The 18,643-nt window shown below is 43.0% G+C and overlaps 1 protein-coding gene across 2 annotated transcripts in view; it reads right to left on the minus strand.

The window, feature by feature from the left end:
- CDH22 (cadherin 22) overlaps positions 1–18,643 on the minus strand; it is a 509,665-nt gene that overhangs the window by 13,241 nt on the left and 477,781 nt on the right. For both annotated transcript variants that reach the window (XM_073683912.1, XM_073683913.1), the window contains 2 exons: positions 9,068–9,321; positions 3,558–3,691 (listed from right to left, as the gene is read on the minus strand). In XM_073683912.1, the coding sequence (XP_073540013.1) occupies positions 3,558–3,691; positions 9,068–9,321 (388 nt within the window). The remainder of the gene's footprint in view (positions 1–3,557; positions 3,692–9,067; positions 9,322–18,643) is intronic.

Consider the following 18,643-nt stretch of genomic DNA (forward strand, 5'->3'; position numbering starts at 1 on the left):
AATGAAACGATAGTAGGCCAGAGGCCTGATGGGACATGAGGACAAAAAGTCACTTTCAAGCTTGGCCATGAAAAGATTTGCGTACTGTGGAGCCATTTTACTTCCCATCGCTGTACCAGTCTCCTGTAGATATATGTTGTTATCAAATTCAAAGTAACACTCAACTACTCCTGTACTAAAATTAACTTTTTGGACACCATCCTCAAGCTACAGAACAATGAAATAGAGACATCCTTGTACCGGAAACCAATTGACGTCCTAAATACCTTAAATGGGACAGTTTCCATCCAAAACACATAAAAAACTCTATTGTTTACAGCCAAGCCATCAGATACAATCAGATATGTTCCAACCCTATGGATAGAGACAAACACCTTGATGGCCTCAGAAAGACTTTTTTGAATCAGGGCTACCATCCAAGAACAATTGAGAACCAGATTACAAGAGCCACCAGAATATCAAGGAATCATCTCCTACATTACAAAACCAAACAAGAAAACAACCGGGTGCCTCTAGTAGTCACCTACAATCCAAATCTGGAGGTGCTAAGGAGAGCTGCACGGAAACTACAACCCTTGCTACAAAAAGATGCCCGATTACAATCCATATTTCCAGACCCCCCACTTCTGTGTTTCAGGCAGCCCCCAAATCTAGGAAGCATCATTGTCAGAAGCTCCCTGTCATCTCCACCAGCTACAGGTACCTTTCCTTGCAACCAGAAAAAATGTAAAACCTGTCCGTTTATAATGACCACGGATAAGATAAAGATCTCCAATTCACATAAGTACTATAAGATCCCATGTACTTTCAGCTGTATCACATCTAACATAGTGTACTTAATTATAAGTAACAAATGTCCAGCTGGAGGTCTTCATGTAGGGGAGACAAGGCAAAAACTTAGGACAAGGATGAATCATCATCGCCACACAATAAAAAAAAAGAATAGATCTACCTGTAGCCAAGCATTTTTGTTCCCCTGATCACAGCACAAAATACATGGAATTACTGGTATTAAAAGGTAACTTCAAATCTCAAAGAGAAAGAAGAATCTCAGAATATAAACTGATGGTGACCTTTAACACTTTCAGAGCAGGAATGAATGCCTCGCATGGATTTATGTCATTCTACATCAACTAAGGAATGTGCTCCTCAGACTTGTGAGGCCATCATAACACTGGACCTAGTCACAGGGCAATAAAACCTTCACACTCCTTATCTATTAACTGCTAAAATATTTATAGCCAGAACTGTTTATCTCTTCCATAATAACTCTGCTTTTCATCACCTGTCTTACCTATTGCATTATTTTTTGTGTGTCTTATTGTGTATAAATATGTGACTTCAGGTTTTGTGGTATACTATGCCTGATGAAGAGGCCTGAGTAGTCTCGAAAGCTTGCAATTTGTTACCATCTTTTCAGTTAGCCATTAAAAGGTATCAATCACTGAGGACTCTCAAATCTAAATATTTTGTTAGTTAATAAAATTTATGATGATATTCACACTATATTGGAAGTGATAGTGACTCATTTTTTTCTAGGCTTAATTGATATGTATATCGAGTTGCCTTCATCTATGATGAATTTTGCTGTCCTGAGATTTTGTGTTTTCACAGGTTACATGTGGGGTGTAAATAGTAGATCCAACAAATAAGTAATCAATTCTGTAATGCTTAGATCAAAAACACACACTAATAGTAAAGTCAGTCTTACACATAGTAGTGTGTGCTATACAAAATGCCCAATACATGCGCCCACTATATGATTCTTCATTTCAGTAGAATTACGTCAACACCAAATTTGTATAGTTCTGTTTTTGTTTCAGTGGGTAAATAATTCTGAAAGTTTTTTTGTGTAAACATTTTCTGAAGTCCATTACTCTTATTTTTCTGTCGTTGATTTCTTTTTTATTGTGTTTTTGGAGGAGATGTGACTGAAAACAACTATTCTGCCATTTCAATTTTTTTTTTCATTTAATGTTGTCATAGATCAGTCTTCTACGGTTGTGGTAATACCAAATATGATTATTTTTTATTTGTCGTTTTTTGAACTGAGAGAAGGAAGTGATTCAAACTTTTAAATACATTTTTAAAAATATTTATTCTTTAATTTTGCCTCAATTTGTTAGTCCCATTAGGGGACTAAAACCTGTAATCATTTAATTGCATGTTCTATGATCTACTGTATAATGCTACAGTATTGCAGTATATAGATGAAAGGACGTTCTTCTATGAAGCACAGTCCAGCCTCTAGCTGGGCTTCATGGATGTACAAAGATGGTGGTGGCAGGGGCTTCCAGTCATGGTAACTCATAAACTCGCCATAATCACAATGTTTACTCAGGTTTTGGGGGGAAAGAACACTAAGAAATGATGCAATGTGAGAGAACCTGATACAATCTGTCCACTTAAATACCTCAATCAGAGGTTACAGCAGCATTTAACTGTTCCTGAGCACAATCCATAGACCTGCGTCCGACATACTATAGGATCTACTGGTATGTCCTTTCTCAGATAGGGGTTAAGCTGACTATAGTTGTAAAACAGCTAATGTCATTAACATGCATGGAGATGTGAAAAAAAGCAAACTGCCTGAAAAAAAAAGCCATACCTAGAGCAAGTGAAAAAGCTAAAAGCATAAAAAGGCAAGTAATGCAATTTAATAACAGAATGCAGTGTATGTATCTACGTCTTTCATATAATGTAAATGTCCAAGCTTGCTTCCAACTCTTACATTGTTTTTTTTCCCTACTACCTCCAGGGTTTGACTTACTTTAACAAACCCTTTCTTATATTAAAAGGGTTGTCCGGCCTCTGGGTACAAGTCTGCAGGCTCCCTATGTGACTGCAGACTTGCGAATTCTTACATCGCGTGCATGCGCGCTGTGAGCATGCTGCGATGCCAGTGCCGGGAGTGGGCGGTCAAGTGACCGCAAGTATGTGATTTGCGTACTTCCAGCCACATTACGATAAAACACATCCAGCTTTGCTCAGTACACTTGCATTGAGCGAGGAAGTGCCCATCTAGTTGGCACGTGACCGCATGTTTGCAAATCACATACTTGCTGTCACGGACCCACAGCTACTGGCACCGGCACCAGAGAATCTTCAGAGCTCGCTGCGCGCATAATGTGAGGATTCATAAGGCCGGACATCCCCTTTAATATATTGTAAAGGATGTAATAATAGCTTCTGTTACTCAGCCTAGACAGTGAATTTAGATATTGGCCAAAGGCATTTGAGATTTCAATATTGGGGTTTGCAAACTGAGTCTTTGACCTAAGTGACGGAATGCTCTCCATTTGAGAAGTAGGGCGTATACAGTCAAGGTGTGGCCAGATTCAAGGGTAAGCACACACAAATCTAGAACTTATAAACACCACTTCAATAGATACAATGTGGGGGTACACTCAAAGAATGACTTCCCTAAATGGTAAGTGATTGACATGACAGATGAGAGTGAGGAGCCCGCATCTAATAAATATATTTGCTGATGGAAATTGGAAAAAAAAAAAAAAAGTGATATGAGCTTAAAAAAATAATTATTGGCTTGAACTAACCTGCTTCCTTGGCCTGTATGGTCAAATTATGCCACCCAGAGGTTTCACGGTCCAGGGCTTTGGTTATCCTGATCTCACCAGACTCTTCATCAATTTCAAAAATCCCATCATCAGATGTTTTTTCCAGTGTGTATCTGGGTGACAGTGCCAAACAGATATGAAGTGAGAAGATCAAAAGTAAGAGATGGAATAAGAAGGAGGCAGAAGAATGGGGCTGCATACATGAAATCTTACTGTGAGTTGCATCAGCAATATTCACATCCTCGCTCTATTACATATAAATTTAATATTACATAACTGACAGGTTTACTTGCTTGGGTCTATATGCAAACAACATGTATTGGAAGTCATATTGGTTTTCCCACAGCTTTTCTAGCAACAGATACAGATGTAGCAAAGATTTTATCATGATTCACAACGCAACATTTTGATAACTTGTCGAAAAAGGTTTTCTCATTGAAGAGGATTAAAGGGAACTTTCAGGGGACGCAACCCCGCTGCCTACAATCATCAGGACAACTATGCAATTGACTGACCAGTGTTTTCCCTAGAAGGCCAGTTATTGGGGAAGTCACAATGAGTGTATGGTATATACACCTCCAAATCCAACTCATGGAATATATACCTATACCCCGATATGATCAGTGCCAACTCCACAATAACAAAAGGAACTACTAGCTGCCACCAACAATCATTTATACAGGCCGATTGGACACCTGTTACAGGTAGCTTAAGGCTTCAGGGTAACAGTTTACAGAGCAAGAGGAACAGAGCTATTCAATTTTATATATTTAATCCAGTAAGGTAGGCAGTGTTTATAAAAAATATACAAAGATGTTGCAAAACGGGAACAAAACAATACGGTATATACAATCACATACAACAAAAGGGGATAACAAAAGAAAAAGAGCTTAGCGGAGGGAAGCACTTCTTAGAACAACTCCTTAGAGCAACGGACAGAACCACAGAATACTGTGTCTTCCAAAACTGACAAATGACATTAGATCAAGGTTACGCCCACATACCTGATCTCATATGGGGGGCTGGTTCTGTGATGTGCTAGGTCTTTAGAAGACCGTGAAATCCCCAACTTCCAGGATATATTCACTACTGGAGGTCTCAGGCGGGAGATATTGTCATGTTTCCTATCACGATTCTACCTTTCTATAGAAATGAAACATGGCATGGACAGCATCATCCATCTTCCCGACATTAAGCTGTTAAGATGCCCTTACAGTGATGTGAGTGAATGCGTTATGTTCATCAGTTTGCCATGACTCCGAAAATATATTTTTCATAAATATCGGATCAATGCAAACCCCAAAATTCATCACTGACCAATGATCTGGAGTGTCTGATGTAATTCCTTTGAACAGAGGAAGCTCTCGGGAATTTTACTTCTCCACCTCTGAGTATACTCTTTCTCACTTCCCCAGTTATAATTAATCCCATATGTTCAATGTGAGGGTGATATGTCCTCTCTATGACAAGAACCTGGACAGGAACCTGTCAGGCAATAGATGCAGTCCAAACCTCGGCCTCGCTATGCGACTGCAACCAGGTATATTATTCTCTGAAACGCTCTTGCCGGGGACCATTGCAGGAGATCAGACTAGTCTGGCCCCTCCCCTAGTGCTGCTACAGGTGATTGACATGACTCTCCCTATGTACAGTACAGACCAAAAGTTTGGACACACCTTCTCATTTAAAGATTTTTCTGTATTTTCACAACTATGAAAATTGTACATTCACACTGAAGGCATCAAAACTATGAATTAACACATGTGGAATTATATACTTAACAAAAAAGTGTGAAACAACTGAAAATATGTCTTATATTCTAGGTTCTTCAAAGTAGCCACCTTTTGCTTTGATGACTGCTTTGCACACTCTTGGCATTCTCTTGATGAGCTTCAAAAGGTAGTGACCGGAAATGGTCTTCCAACAATCTTGAAGGAGTTCCCAGAGATGCTTAGCACTTGTTGGCCCTTTTGCCTTCACTCTGCGGTCCAGCTCACCCCAAACCATCTCAATTGGGTTCAGGTCTGGTGACTGTGGAGGCCAGGTCATCTGGCATAGCACCTCATCAATCTCCTTCTTGGTAAAATAGCCCTTACACAGCCTGGAGGTGTTTTTGGGGTCATTATCCTGTTGAAAAATAAATGATGGTCCAAATAAACGCAAACCGGATGGAATAGCATGCCGCTGCAAGATGCTGTGGTAGCCATGCTGGTTCAATATGCCTTCAGTTTTGAATAAATCCCCAACAGTGTCACCAGCAAAGCACCCCCACACCATCACACCTCCTCCTCCATGCTTCACGGTGGGAACCAGGCATGTAGAGTCCATCCGTTCACCTTTTCTGCGTCGCACAAAGACACGGTGGTTGGAACCAAAGATCTCAAATTTGGACTCATCAGACCAAAGCACAGATTTCCACTGGTCTACTGTCCATTCCTTGTGTTCTTTAGCCCAAACAAGTCTCTTCTGCTTGTTGTCTGTCCTTAGCAGTGGTTTCCTAGCAGCTATTTTACCATGAAGGCCTGCTGCACAAAGACTCCTCTTAACAGTTGTTGAAGAGATTTGTCTGCTGCTAGAACTCTGTGTGGCATTGACTTGGTCTCTAATCTGAGCTGCTGTTAGCCTGCGATTTCTGAGGCTGGTGACTCAGATAAACTTATCCTCAGAAGCAGAGGTGACTCTTGGTCTTCCTTTACTGGGGCAGTCCTCATGTGAGCTAGTTTCTTTGTAGCGCTTGATAGTTTTTGCAACTGCACTTGGGGACACTTTCAAAGTTTTCCCAATTTTTCGCACTGACTGACCTTCATTTCTTCAAGTAATGATGGCCACTCGTTTTTCTTTACTTAGCTGCTTTTTTCTTGCCATAATACAAATTCTAACAGTCTATTCAGTAGGACTATCAGCTGTGTATCCACCTGACTTCTGCACAACACAACTGATGGTCCCAACCCCATTTGTAAGGCAAGAAATCCCACTTATTAAACCTGACAGGGCTCACCTGTGAAGTGAAAACCATTTCCGGTGACTACCTCTTGAAGCTCATCAAGAGAATGCCAAGAGTGTGCAAAGCAGTCATCGAAGCAAAAGGTGGCTACTTTGAAGAACCTAGAATATAAGACATATTTTCAGTTGTATCACACTTTTTTGCTAAGTATATAATTCCACATGTGTTAATTCATAGTTTTGGTGCCTTCAGTGTGAATGTACAATTTTCATAGTCATGAAAAAACAGAAAAACCTTTAAATGAGAAGGTGTGTCCAAACTTTTGGTCTGTACTGTATGTGCAATGAGAGAGACCTATCAATCATTAATATATGTGGTTGCAAACGTGCATCCAGGCTGTGATTCATGCTCTTGTACTTGGGGAAATTGGTATCGCCTGACAGATTCCCTTTAAGATAACTTAACATTATACTAGCCATTGACGTATGTTAATTTAGGTTTCAAATTAAACTTCTTGTCATGATATCTCTGTTCTGTATCATCTGAGACAATGTGACTGTAACTATTTTTAGTCATCAAAATTTAGTAGAGTAGAATTTCTGATCCCTGTAAAAGGGTAAGTCACAGACATCAATAAGAAATACTCCTCTATTGTACAATTCTATCTATGATTTAACATGTTTTTTTATTTGGTGTCATCATATTCCACAGCTCTTTACAGACAACATCAGTACAATCCCCATATTTACAATATAGCGTAAATTCCCTATCAGTAATATCTTTAGAATGTGGGAGGAAACCCACGCAAACATGGGGAGAACATCTAAATTCTTAGCAGATGTTGTCATTAGTGGGATTTCAAGCATGGACCCCATCGCTCCAAGGCTACAGTACTAACCACTGAGCCACCATGTACAAAGATAAGTGACTTGCCTTGTAAGGGATATAGCCCATATAAAAACTGCACCTTTCCTTTTCTAATCGCTGCTTCTGGTGACTGACAGTACTGGCCTGAGCTTTCTCTGCAGACAGTGCTTATTATAGTGCTGTCAATCATCAGTGATCGAGGTGGAAATGCAAAATCAGTGGGTAGTATTGTGCAGTGAGTCTCTTGGCCACGCCAAGGGTACATCAAACACTCTAATTAGCATATCTGACTTCTCAATCAGCACAGTTGTCCGAAATAAAGTAATAACATTTATACTGACCTCTGTTACCGATGCCATTCCAGCAGTGTCAACACTGGTTTTCATGGGGATTGAGCAACATTGTTACGTCACGGGATCCCTGCAGTCAATCAATCTCCCTGCCTCACTCTCCCTTCAGATGTATCACATACAGTACATCTCAAGCAGCAGTTCTTACTTCCTCCAGATGTATGTGATATGTCCAAAGGCAGGGGGAGAGAATCGACAGGGATTGCGTGACAAACAATGTTACGCAATCACCGGGAGAGCCATTGCTGACACCGCTGACACGGCGCTGACAATGGAGGTCAATATAAATCTGGTTATTTTACTGGGGGCAAACATATGGATTGAGAAGGGGTTATATGAGTCGACAACCCCTATAAATTCATTTTCTACCGAACAGAGACAACAATTAGAAAACTAAAGGTGCAATTTTTATAGTGGCTGTATATCTTTGTGCTTAGTTCATATTATCAGATTGTGCTAACAGACTTCCTTTAAGGGTGTGAACCTGTGCATTTAAACAAGCTGAGGGAGCACACCAGATGACCTAGCACTTAAGGCTTTTCAACATCACCAACCTTCATATCAATTGTATAGCAGTATCACTTTTAGGGCTCTCTTCCACTTTTAGATGATTCTCTCTTCCAAGAAAATTGGGCCGATTATGGTAATGGCACTCTGCTGAAACTCTGATCGTAGATTATGCCGAGTGTCAGTTTACTGTGATCCGATTCTCTCGGAAGAGAGAATAGTATCACAGGTGTGGAGAAGACGGAGAACTTAATTTTTCCATCTTCTCCACTGTGTCCGCTTAAATTGGACTGCACTCAGATGACATCTGATTTAAGAGCACCCATAGACTTGAATGGGTGCGCATGATCCGATTTGCGGAGCCACTTGCAGAAAAAAAATGCAGATCTGCACTTGCTCTGTAGTATAACATTGCCGATAAAACATAAGATAGCACTCATCTGAGTTATACGCTCCTGTGAGCGAGCTCTTACCTTATATAACACGCTGTAGGTTTCTTTGCTTCATATTGGTATTATTTGGGCATGTTATGGTGGTTATCATAGGTTACCTATATACTGTACAATATGTCATTTTTCTAATATATGCACTGAAAACTAGTTTTCTTAGGAAGCAGTATGGAAGGCATTTATTCAATGTTTGCACGTAGTAGGCACCTTAATTTCTGACACCTATAATTAGGCAATATTTGGTATGCCAATTGATAAACTGTACGACAATACAACATGAGGTGGGGGCATCCAAGACAAGCAGAGAATAAGAATTCTTCCACATGAGCAACAATTCTTTAATACATTGTGCTTTGCTATTCAGCATGATACCTGATGGAGTTGTTTGCTTTATCTGGATCAGTAGCTGTGATTATCCCAATCACAGAGCCAACATGTGCATCCTCTGACACTTCAATTATCCCACTCAATGGATGGAATTGAGGAGGTTCATCTACATCCAGCACTGCCACTTTCACAATTGCTTGATCCCGGAAAGTCCCCAGATCAGAGAAGCGAGGATCCAAAAAACGATTTTGGGCTTCTAGAACCAATGAGTGCTCCTTCTGGGTCTCGAAATCCAGCGGCTGTAAGACATAGTGAAGAGAACTTGTTGATAGTGTGTTGCTATGGCACTGTTTCTCAATCATGATTATGTAAAAAAATATATATAATTTCAACATGACAATGATAAATAGATGCAAATATCAATTACTCGCAATCACCTTACTGTCTGCGTCCTTATTTAAAATGCTTGATAAATGGATATGCTCAATATTTCTGCCTCCATCGGATTCAAGAATATCCTTATTAATGATTGCCTTGTAATTACTTTAAGATAAAAAGACATTTCTCCAGCCCCGGAATTTAAATGATGTTTAGTCTGGAGTCGGAAGGCTCACAGGCTGTGTTGGCCACATTTGAGAAAGCTAATAATTGTAATTGTGCACATGTCAATGCAGCTTACCACATAAATCACAGTAATATATTCCACAAATCAACTGAATATTGTTGGTCTCTAAGGATGAAAACCTGTGGCGCTAATGGATATTTAAAGTGGGCTCGCTGATTTGAGGAATATAATTACAACTCAATTGCTTGGATACCAACCGATTCTACGAAAGGGCATTTGTTACAGGCTTCACTTTTCTATGGTTGCTATTTATATATATGATATATGCACATGAATGTGTGGGCCGGGCTTTACACCAGGCAGAACTTTTGTGTGGCCATTTTACAAACCCATCTTCCAGCTTTAGGATGGTTCATTACTCAGACACAGCAGGACTAACCTGAAATAGGTGTACTGATATTGAGGAAGCCAGGCATAGCCTTTATAGCTTCTAAAAAAGGCATGAGGTTAAAACAGTATTCTCATGTTACGAAATTGATATACTTTTTTAGGCAACATGAAGATAAGCAAGATTGCAACTGACTTGCTTTTTCTATCTGATTTCATTCTCCTGTGAGAGCTTTTATCTTACATAGTGAACAGCTTGTTACTAAGGAGACCACCTACCAGAGCTTGGCCACGTATACACAGGAGTAACATTCTAGGCTCAGGAGTTCACTCCAGTCCATTGATTTCTGAATGTGATGCTCATACTCAATAATGAATAAATTGAGATGTTTTGAAAATGTTGTTTCCATTTTTTATTATTTACTTATCATTCACATGTACAGTCATGGCCAAAAGTATTGAGAATGAGACAAATAGTAATTTTTCCAAAGTTTACTGCTTCATTTTTTGTAATGGCAATTTGCATATACTCCTGAATGTCAAAGAGTGATCAGCTTAATAGCAATTACTGTACTTGCAAAGTCAATATTTGCCCAGAAAATGAACTTTAACCCCCAAAACACATTTCAACATCATTGCAGTCCTGCCTTAAAAGGAGCAGCTAACATCGTTTTAGTGATTGATCCATTAACACAGGTGTGGGTGTTGATGAGGACAGGGCTGGCGATCAATCAGTCATGATTAAGTAAGAATGACATCACTGGACACTTTAAAAGGAGGCTGGTTCTTGGTATCATTGTTTCTCTTCAGTTAACCATGGTTATCTCTAAAGAAACACGTGCAGCCATCATTGCACTGCACAAAAATGGCCTAACAGGGAAGAGTATCGCAGCTACAAAGATTTCACCTCAGTCAACAATCTATCGCATCATCAAGAACTTCAAGGAGAGAGCTTCCATTGTTGTCAAAAAGGCTCCAGGGCGCCCAAGAAAGACCAGCAAGCGCCAGGACCGTATCTTAAAACTGTTTCAGCTGCGGGATCGGACTACCAGCAGTGCCGAGCTTGCTCAGGAATGGCAGCAGGCTGGTGTGAGTGCTTCTGCACGCACTGTGAGGCGGAGACTCTTTGATCAAGGGCTGGTTTCAAGGAGGGCAGCAAAGAAGCCACTTCTCTCCAGAAAAAACACCAGGGACCGACTGATATTCTGCAAAAGGTACAGGGAGTGGACTGCTGAGGACAGGGGCAAAGTCATTTTGTCTGATGAATCACCTATTCGATTGTTTGGGACATCTGGAAAACAGCTTATTCTGAGAAGAAGAGGTGAGCGCTACCAACAGTCTTGTCTCATGCCAACTGTAAAGCATCCTGAAACCATTCATGTGTGGGGTTGCTTCTCAGCCAAGGGAATCGGCTCACTCACAGTCTTGCCTAAAAACACAGCCATGAATAAAGAATGGTACCAGAATGTCCTCCAAGAGCAACTTCTCCCAACCGTCCAAGAGCAGTTTGGCGCCCAACAATGCCTTTTCCAGCATGATGGAGCACCTTGCCATAAAGCAAAGGTGATAACTAAATGGCTCATGGAACAAAACATAGAGATTTTGGGTCCATGGCCTGGAAACTCCCCAGATCTTAATCCCATTGAGAACTTGTGGTCAATCATCAAGAGACGGGTGGACAAACAAAAAACAACAAATTCTGGCAAAATGCAAGCATTGATTATGCAAGAATGGACTGCTATCAGTCAGGATTTGGTCCAAAAGTTGATTGAGAGCATGCCAGGGAGAATTACAGAGGTCTTGAAGAAGATGGGGCAACACTGCAAATATTGACTTGCTGCATTAACTCATTCTAACTGTCAATATAACCTATTGGTACTCATAATATGATTGCAATTATATTTCTGTATGTGATATAAACATCAGACAAACACTAATAAAAACCAGAGGCCAGCAGATCATGTGAAAATATAATTTTGGTGTCATTCTCAAAACTTTTGGCCATGACTGTAGATCCTGTGATTTCCATAATTCCACGACTTATTTTTTTTTTTACTTTTTTTTTAGTTTACACTGCATTTTATATTCACCAAGGGGACATGAGGTTTTACAGATGTATCAAGATGGCAGCAGTCAGAGCCTTCAACAGGCCTCCAACTGCCATGGAAACCCATTGTCACTCAAACATCATGTTGTGCAGGGTGGACTTTGGACAATGGAAAGCAACTGCCCCCATATCCCTATTTTCTTAAATTCAGCTTTCTTGTTTGACAGAGGTATGTAAGAGTTTAATGGGGTTGTCAACTACTCTGACAACCCCATTCTCAATCAGCATGGTTACCCCCAGTAAAATAACAAAATTTATACTCCCCTCCAGTGCCAACCCTGTCCCAGCTGTGTTGGCACTTGCTTTCTGGGGATCGTGCCACACTGTTATGACACACGATCCCTGTGCCCAATCAGCACTGGCTTCACTCTCCTGGATGTATCAGACATCAAGAGGAAGTGAGCAGACAGTAGCAACTCTGACTTCCTCTTGATGTCTGATTCGTCCAAAGATGGGGAGAGTGAAGCCAGCGCTGAATGGGTGCAAGGATCACATAGCATAGCAGTGTGACACGATCCATGGGAGATCGAGTGCCAACACCATTGGAACAGCGCCAACACCGGAGGGGAGTATAAGTGTTATTATTTTATTGGAGGCAAACATGCTGATTAAGAAGGGCTTTTAAAAAGATTAAAGAGTAATGACTTGTATATAAGGCAAAATAAATAACCAAAAACAAAAATACTCCTCCACAACTTGGGCTATGTTCACGCGTAGCATTTTTGATGCGTTTTTGCACTTTTGAATTGCTTTCAACCAAGACAAATGCATTCACCTGGAAATGTCATTTTAACATTTTACAACCTTATCTGGCCATGTGGTGTGTGACACATCATCAGACACATGCATACAGTGCTAAAAAGACATGGGAACAGCATGGGGAAGACCTCTGGAAGCATCTCTGACTCCCAGATCACTGCCTAAAAGTGTGCCCATCATAAGAGATCCTTGGCGCATGCGAAGATGCCTCCAGCCATGCACCTGTCGTTGCAGACTTGCAACAATCACCGTCCATGTCTTTGTCCCACTGCAGCGTTCAGTTGTCCCTACCCCATTCCTTGGAATGCAAGCGCAAGTATGCAGGCAGCCACCCACCCACCCACAGGCTGCAATACTATACTGCCAAATTTTTGACAGCTGCTTGCGGAAGCTTTTCACAACCTCATGCCGGCGGCGGACGGTTTTCCATACTAGGTCCCCAGCCGCTACTCTATTTCCCGGTAACGCCTCCGCCTTCCACAAGCACGGGTCCCACAACATTACCCGTGCCCTCCCCAGTGCACTTACTGGGAAGGACCGCCTAACCACAAACACGTGGACAGGTGAATGTGGCCAGGGACGGTACGGAGCCAGTCCACAACTTTTTTGGCTGAAAGTTGTACTTAGCTCGGTGAAAGGACTGGCATAGAGGGAAACCTTATCTACCCTGTGTGTCATTTCTCCCAGGAAGTCCTCTAAAGCTGCTTGCACTTGAAATGTGGCCTGAACATTACTCCTGGTACTTTTTTGTGGGAATTTGTTTGCCTCCTATCAGCCTGGAATATTTCCAGCAAACTATGGTACGACGCCATGGTATTAGCACTGCCCGCAGTACCAGTAGCGAAGCCATCCCCAATTTCCTTCTCAGGAATTTTATTTGGTAGACTGAGTGGCTGCCCAAATATATTTTCTCACAAAAGAGCTGAAGACAGAGTGGCAGTAGGTGCAAGTTTCTCCAGCCTGTTAGATATTAGAGGGTGAACGGCAGCACATTGGATCAGTCGTTAGCACTGAAGCCTTGCAGCGCTGGGATCCTGGGTTAAAATCCCAGCAAGAACAACATCTGCAAGGACTTTGTATGTTCTCCCTGTGTTTGCGTGTGTTTCCTCCTCAGTAAAAAAGCAGCCATAGAGTGTCCGGAAACCTTCCCACACACTTTTCTTAGCCAGGACTGCTTCTCAGCAGGGTTGGACGGTCCCACCAGAGAATCCTCTGGTGTGCCTTGGCTTCTACCTCAGGAGAGTTCATGATAGCGCTAACTTTGCAACTGCTATGGGGCTCTTGAGCGGGTGAGAAAGGTTAGCCCTCAGAATCAAATCCTCTGGTGGGCCCAATGTTTTTCAATGTGAAACAGCTTCTCAGTGGGAGTTATATTTCACCACAGCCATATTCTTTAGCTCGGTGAAAGGGCTGGCATAGAGGGAAACCGTATCTACCCCGGCTGTCATTTCTCTGTCACCAGGTTCCGCCCATTGTCACACACGACCATGCCTGGCTGTATGTTCATCAGTGAGAGCCACATATCAGGATGCTGTGTTACAGCTTTCAACAACTCGCAGCGCTGGGCGGTTTGTCAATTAAGCATTAAGCATGTTATCTTCAGCACAGCCTGTTGTCGCTTGGTCAAGGCAGTGCTGCAGTGCAGTCAGCTTGTGAGTGATGTGATTATTTCGGAGATGGAGGAGGAGGTGCATGAGCTGAACAATGTGATTACATTGAGGTTAAATTGGTGACGCTGTTTTTTATACTAAAGAAAGATCCTATTGTTTTGGTTTCTTTACGTTATTTTTTAAGACAAATGCATTCACCGGGAAATGTCATTTTAACATTTTACAACCTTATCTGGCAAAGTGGTGTGTGACACATCATCAGACACATCCTTTTTTATTTTTGATGGAGGGACTCTGAAAGTCATAAAGCCTATTTTTACAGGGACATCAGACGGCCCTTACTATTCTTAAAAGGCCAGCAGTCGGTCCTAGCTATTGTTAGAGAGCCATCAGCCGGCTATGCTTTGTTGTTCCCATTATTAACAAGTGGGTCTCCTATACTGTTATGGCGTATTCAGTGACTGCAAGGGCTGCCAAAAATTTGGACGCAACACAATACCCCTTTGAAGAGACATAGAGGAGGGTCTGAGTAAAAAAATGTTCCCATTATAAAGGAGAGGGTCTCCTATAGTGGTAATGTCCATGCTGTGACTGCAAGGGCTGCCAAAATTTGGGAAAAACCCCACCAAGAATTTAAAGACACATAGAGCAAGGCCACAGTAACAAGTACGACATGTTCCCATTAGAAAGGAGAGGGTCTGCTATACAGTTATAGGGTATGCAGTGAGTCCAACGGCTGACCAATTTTAGGAAAAACCCCACTAAGAATTTAAAGACACACGGAGCAGGGCCACAGTAACAAGGTACATGTTCTTAAAGGAGAGGGTCTGCTATACAGTTATAGGGTATGCAGTGAGTCCAACGGCTGACCAATTTTAGGAAAAAACCCACTAAGAAGTTAAAGACACACGGAGCAGGGCCACAGTAACAAGGTACGACATGTTCCCATTAGAAAGGAGAGGGTCTGCTATACAGTTATGGGGTATGCAATGAGCTCAACGGCTGACCAATTTTAGGAAAAACCCCACCAAGAATTTAAAGACACATGGAGCAGGGCCACAGTAACAAGTACGACATGTTCCCATTAGAAAGGAGAGGGTCTGCTATACAGTTGTAGGGTATGCAGTGAGTCCAACGGCTGACCAATTTTAGGAAAAACCCCACTAAGAATTTAAAGACACATAGAGCAGGGAAACAGTAACAAGGTACGACAAGTTCCCATTAGAAAGGAGAGGGTCTGCTATACGTTATGGGGTGTGCAGTTAGTCCAACGGCTGACCAATTTTAGGAAAAACCCAACTAAGAATTTAAAGACACAAAGAGCAGGGCCACAGTAACAAGGTACGACATGTTACCATTAGAAAGGAGAGGGTCTACTATACAGTTATAGGGTATGCAGTGAGTCCAACGGCTGACCAATTTTAGGAAAATCCCCACTAAGAATTTAAAGACACACAGAGCAGGGCCACAGTAACGACAAATTTCCATTAGAAAGGACAGAGTCTCCCATAGTGTTGGCCTATGCAGTGAATGCAAGGGCTGCCATAAATTTGGAGGCACTTCAATGCCCCTTGGAAGAGACGTGGAGGAGGGCCTCATAAAAAAATGTTCCCATTAGAAAGGAGCGGGCCTCCTATACTTGTAATGCCCATGCACTAAGTGTATGGGCTGACAAACATTTACCCCTTGGGGGTATACATGAACATACTGTATAAAAAATTTTTTTCACAGGCATCATAAACACCCTTTAATAAAATTATGTGGGTGTTGCCTCACGGACCACGGTCACCTTGGTGATATGGTGGTGGAGGATGAGGAGAAGGAGGAGGACAAGAGCAAATAGACAAAATCAGGAAGCGTATACCCATGTGTGGGTGTGAAAATGTGCATGGGAATACACCTCCCAAGAAAAGACACTGGATTTGAGTTTATGTTATGCTGCTATCATTCGGTGGTGTTGAGAAGTCTGGCCCAATCCAGCCCTTGTTCATTTTTATAAGTCAGCCTGCCAGCATTTTCAGTTGACAGGCGGATGCGCTTATCAGTTATAATTCCACCAGCGGCACTAAAAACCCACTCTGATAAAACGCTGGTGGCAGGGCAGGCCAGGACCTCCAAGGCATAGAGAGCCAGCTCATTCCACGTATCCACCTTGGATACCCAATAATTATAAGGCACAGAGGAATCACGGAGGACGTTGGTACGGTCGGCAAGGTACTCCCTCAGAATCTTCCCAAAGTTTGCACTCCTTGTGAGAGTACCCCGCGCCTCAGGGCCTGTGCGATGGGAGGGTCTGAGAAAACTTTGACAGTTTTCCCCTGCCTCTGCTGGATTGAAGTTGTGTCTCTCTCGCCTGTACTCCTTGGTTGTCCAACGAAGTGTGCCCTCTGCCGCCAGCGTTTCAGATGGGAATTTTTTTAATAGTTCCGCAACAAGGGCCTTCCGGTACTGCCCCATTTTTGTAGACCTGTCTGCCTCAGGAATAAGAGATATAAAGTTCTCCTTGTAATTTTGAGAACGCGAGGGTCATGGGAAAGGCAGCGTAACATAAACTCAGCCATGCGTGCCAGACTACTAACAGGCAAGACTTCCGTGTCCTCACCAAGAGGATGACTGACCATGCTCTCCTCCTCCTCCTCTCTGTCCTCTGGCCATCCATGCTGAACAGACGGTATGACAGCTGTGTAGGTAGTACCGTCTATAGTGCATGAAACTAGCTCCTGTCCTTCCTCCTCCTCTTCCTCATTGTCACCCAATCCACGTTGGGTTGAGATGAGGCTTGGCTGTGTGCAATCACTCTGTATGATTCCTTGCTCCATCTCATTGTGCTCCGCCTGCAATGCATCCTCTTTGATTGTGAGCAGAGAGCGTTTCAGAAGACAGAGAAGCGGGATGGTGACGCTAATTATGGCGTCATCGCCGCTCACCATCTTGGTGGAGTCCTCAAAGTTTTGGAGGCTGGTACATATGTCTGACATCCATGTCCACTCCTGAGGTCTTATGTGTGGAGTCTGAACTGAATATTGACGGCCTTTTGATGCTGGTACTCAACAACTGCCCTCATCTGCTCACAAATCCTTCCCAACATCTGCAGTGTGGAGTTCCAACGTGTGGGGACATCACACATCAGTCTGCGAGCCGGAAGCTGCAAACGCTGCTGAAACACTGCAAGGGCGGCGGAAACTGTAGCTGACTTTCTAAAATGGGCACACAGGCGGCGTACTTTAACAAGCAGATCTGGCAGCTCCAGGTAGGCTTTGAGAAACCGCTGAACCACGAGGTTAAGCACATGGGCCAGGCATGGTACGTGTGTGAGCTCGCCTCGCCTCAGAGTCGCCACCAGGTTCCAGCCATTGTCACACACAACCATGCCTGGCTGTAGGTTCAGCGGTGTGAGCCACAGATCTGCCTGCTCTTTCAGAGCTGTCCACAACTCTTCAGCATTGTGCGTTTTTTCAGCTAAGCATATTAGCTTCAGCACAGCCTGTTGCCGCTTGGCCGAGGCAGTGCTGCAGTGCTTCCAGCTTGTGACTGATGTGGTCATTTTGGAGATGGAGGCTGAAGAGGAGGGGGAGGCTGAGGAGGATGAGGTGCAGGAGCTGTAGACCGTGGGGGCAACCCTGATTGACCTAGGGCCCACAATCCTTGGCGTCGGGAGGACGTGTTCCGTCCCAAGGTCCGACTGGGTTCCGGCTTCCACTATGTTAAACCAGTGTGCCGTCAGCGAGATGTACCGTCCCTGCTCACAAGCACTTGTCCACGTGTCCGTGGTTAGGTGGACTTTACCGGTAACTGCATTGTTGAGAGCTCGGCTAATGTTTTGGGACACGTGCTTGTGTAATGCGGGTACAGCACACCGGGAGAAATAGTGGCGGCTGGGGACCGAGTACCAAGGGACGGCCGCCACCATCAGGTTGTGGAATGCTTCCATCTCCACGAGCCTAAAAGGCAACATTTCGAGCGCAAGCAGTCGTGAAATGTGAGAATTTAGTAGTGTGGCCTGTGGGGCGTTGGCTGCATATTTGCGCTTGCATTCCATGGGGTATGGACAACTGAACGCTGCACTGGGACAAGGACATGGAAGTGCTTCCTGATGCTGCTACTTGAGAGTGTGCAGCGACAGGTGCAGGGCAGGAGGCATCTTTGCATGCACCATGGACAGGGTATTGGCTTGCATGCACAACAGCGGAAGA

This window comes from Phyllobates terribilis, unplaced genomic scaffold (assembly GCF_046119375.1).
Source record: "Phyllobates terribilis strain yellow unplaced genomic scaffold, ASM4611937v1 Scaffold_5__5_contigs__length_657084704, whole genome shotgun sequence".
Taxonomy (NCBI): Eukaryota; Metazoa; Chordata; class Amphibia; order Anura; family Dendrobatidae; genus Phyllobates; species Phyllobates terribilis.